General features: G+C 43.5%; 1 protein-coding gene across 1 annotated transcript; it reads left to right on the forward strand.

Annotated features, from left to right (window-relative positions):
- PCYB_146440 (K+ channel tetramerisation domain containing protein) lies at positions 1 to 2288 on the forward strand (the record flags this gene model as incomplete). Its single annotated transcript, XM_004225114.1, has 5 exons — positions 1 to 19; positions 210 to 308; positions 464 to 493; positions 942 to 1820; positions 1954 to 2288. 5 exons carry the CDS (start codon positions 1 to 3, stop codon positions 2286 to 2288), a joined length of 1362 nt encoding a protein of 453 aa, XP_004225162.1.
- Positions 2289 to 2338: the final 50 nt, after the last annotated feature.

A 2338-nucleotide genomic window follows, 5' to 3' on the forward strand; every position in this document is an offset into this window, starting at 1 on the left:
ATGGACTCCATTTGCGGAGGTACGCCTTCCCCCACTCCTATCTTTGGTTGCGCGTGCTTAGCCAACCAGGTGCCTTCTTCGGCACATAGTAATATGCGCCGTTTAATGGGCACACGTGTTGTGTTGTGTCACCACGCCCTGCCAACATGCCATTTTCTCTTTTCCCTTTCCTTTTTTTTTCGATTTCCCCCCTCCCCCCCCCTCTGCAGATAACATCATAAGCATAAATGTCGGAGGGACGATTTACATGACGACTCTGAACTTGATTTGCAGATACAGGAATTCTCGTCTATGTGAAATTGTTTTAGGTAGTTTTGGAAATTTTTTCCAAAAGGGAAGAGAGTCTTCACGTTGTTCTTGTGTCACCAAGTGAATGACGTAATAGTACACCCTGCTTCTTTCCTGAGTGATAATGTTTCTGCTGTCTTTGCTACATACTTGCAACGTTTTGGACCCTTTACAGAGAAACTGAAGGATATGCCGGACCTCGACAGTAAGCGTCTCGTATAGGCAAAGTGTAAACAGTCCACGTATATGATGTTTTACCGCCAGGATTGGGCTTTCCCCATTTGCGCTTCTTCCCAGCTTAACACCCTTTCACCACCATCACCCCTTTTGCGTAGCCCACCACAACAGGAAGGAAATATTTATCGACCGAAATGGTTCGCATTGCATGGTGGGAATAGCGACAATGTGTATCTCTACACCAGTGTTGCGGTTCCCCGATTAACACCTTTACGTTTGTTGTTAGGTCTTCTTGTTAAGTGAACCCATGTGCACTCTTAGAAATGGAAATGCATGGCTGCATATGATCGCATGGCTCCATTCGACAAGTGTGCATGTTTCAGTGCATTTACGGCTCTCCATTCCGCTGCGCCGCTCCATTCTGCTGCTCCGCTCCATTCCGCCGCGCCGCTCAATTCCACTACGCCCCTGTGCAGGAAGCAGGTTCGAGTATATTTTGGACTTCCTGCGAGACGGAGTGCTGATATGCGAAAATGACATCAACGTGTTGACGAGGATACTAATCGAAGCTGTGTACTTCAAATTGTTTTCCCTCATAAAAATTTTAAAAAAAAAAATCGAATTATTGTATTCAAACATGGGGAGTAATGTGAACAAAAATATTTTCAAAAGCATCATGGGCACACTTGAGGAAAAAAATAAAAATAAAATAAAAAGCAAAAGTAAAAGCAAAAGTAAAAGCAAAGAAAAAAATAATAGCTTATCGAGGAAGTTAAACAAATTCTCTGCCCTTATTAAGAAGCACAACGAAATGAAATGTTGCACTGTTAAAAAAAAAAAAATTCACAACTTTCATTTTTTGAGCAAGATAAATTTATTAAGTGAATTGAATCACGAAGACGAGTCTCCCACGAAGGAGGAGGTTAACGTGAGGGGGTACACACTCTTGTCAGGTGTTCCACTAGACAGCTGCAAAGAGGAAAAACAAATTGCGTCTGTTAAAGACCAGGGGGATAAACTAAAAAATGATGCACACGTTGAATGTAATAATGACAGGGAACTGAATTCGCTGAATAATTTACCAAAAATTATTCCGCCCAATCCGTGTACCCCCCCAACACACAACAAAACCCTTGACTACAATATAACGAATAATTTCATAAATGAGGAAGACAAATTGAAGAGTAAAAATAAAGCCAATGGTTCCACTCGGATAAATTGTTTAGTGAAAAATATCGAACGGAAGGAATACCCCCCCCCCACCCCTCTGTCACCCAATGGGCATTTAAAAAATGGCGACAGCAAAACGGTTTCCTTCGCGGAGGGCACCAGTATTTTTATCTACAGCAAAAAAGGTTATCCACGTTGTGTGTTCAGCGCGTTATGCTTTTTTGCAATGCATCGCAAATCCCATCTTAACAGCTCTTATTTTTTCCCCCCCTCCCCCAATGTGTTATCTCATTACCTGTTTCCCCTCTCCACACACAGATGAGAGAGCCCACAACGGGGCCAAGGACGCCGTGGACACCTTTACAGAAAGCCCAAACAAAAGCTTGTCTCCGAGCACCATCGGAGGTGCTAACTATCCAGGCTACTCCAGCTTGGCGAACTATGCCACCTGCGCAAATTTCATGAACACTACCAACGATGTGGATAGGGCAAGCTACAAATATAATAATTATACGTATAACCATGTGAACAACCCTAGGGGTCAAATTTTAGTTTACTCCGAAATTGACGACATTGAAGAAACGTCCCCCTTCCCAATACTGTCCAATGTCAATTTGGGGGAGCAGATATTCAGCACGACGGTGGATTTTTAGTGTCCCGTTCGGCCGGCTTGTTTGTGCGCCTTGTGCGTACGTGGCGGTGT

This window comes from Plasmodium cynomolgi, chromosome 14 (genome assembly GCF_000321355.1).
Source record: "Plasmodium cynomolgi strain B DNA, chromosome 14, whole genome shotgun sequence".
Lineage (NCBI taxonomy): Eukaryota > Apicomplexa > Aconoidasida > Haemosporida > Plasmodiidae > Plasmodium > Plasmodium cynomolgi.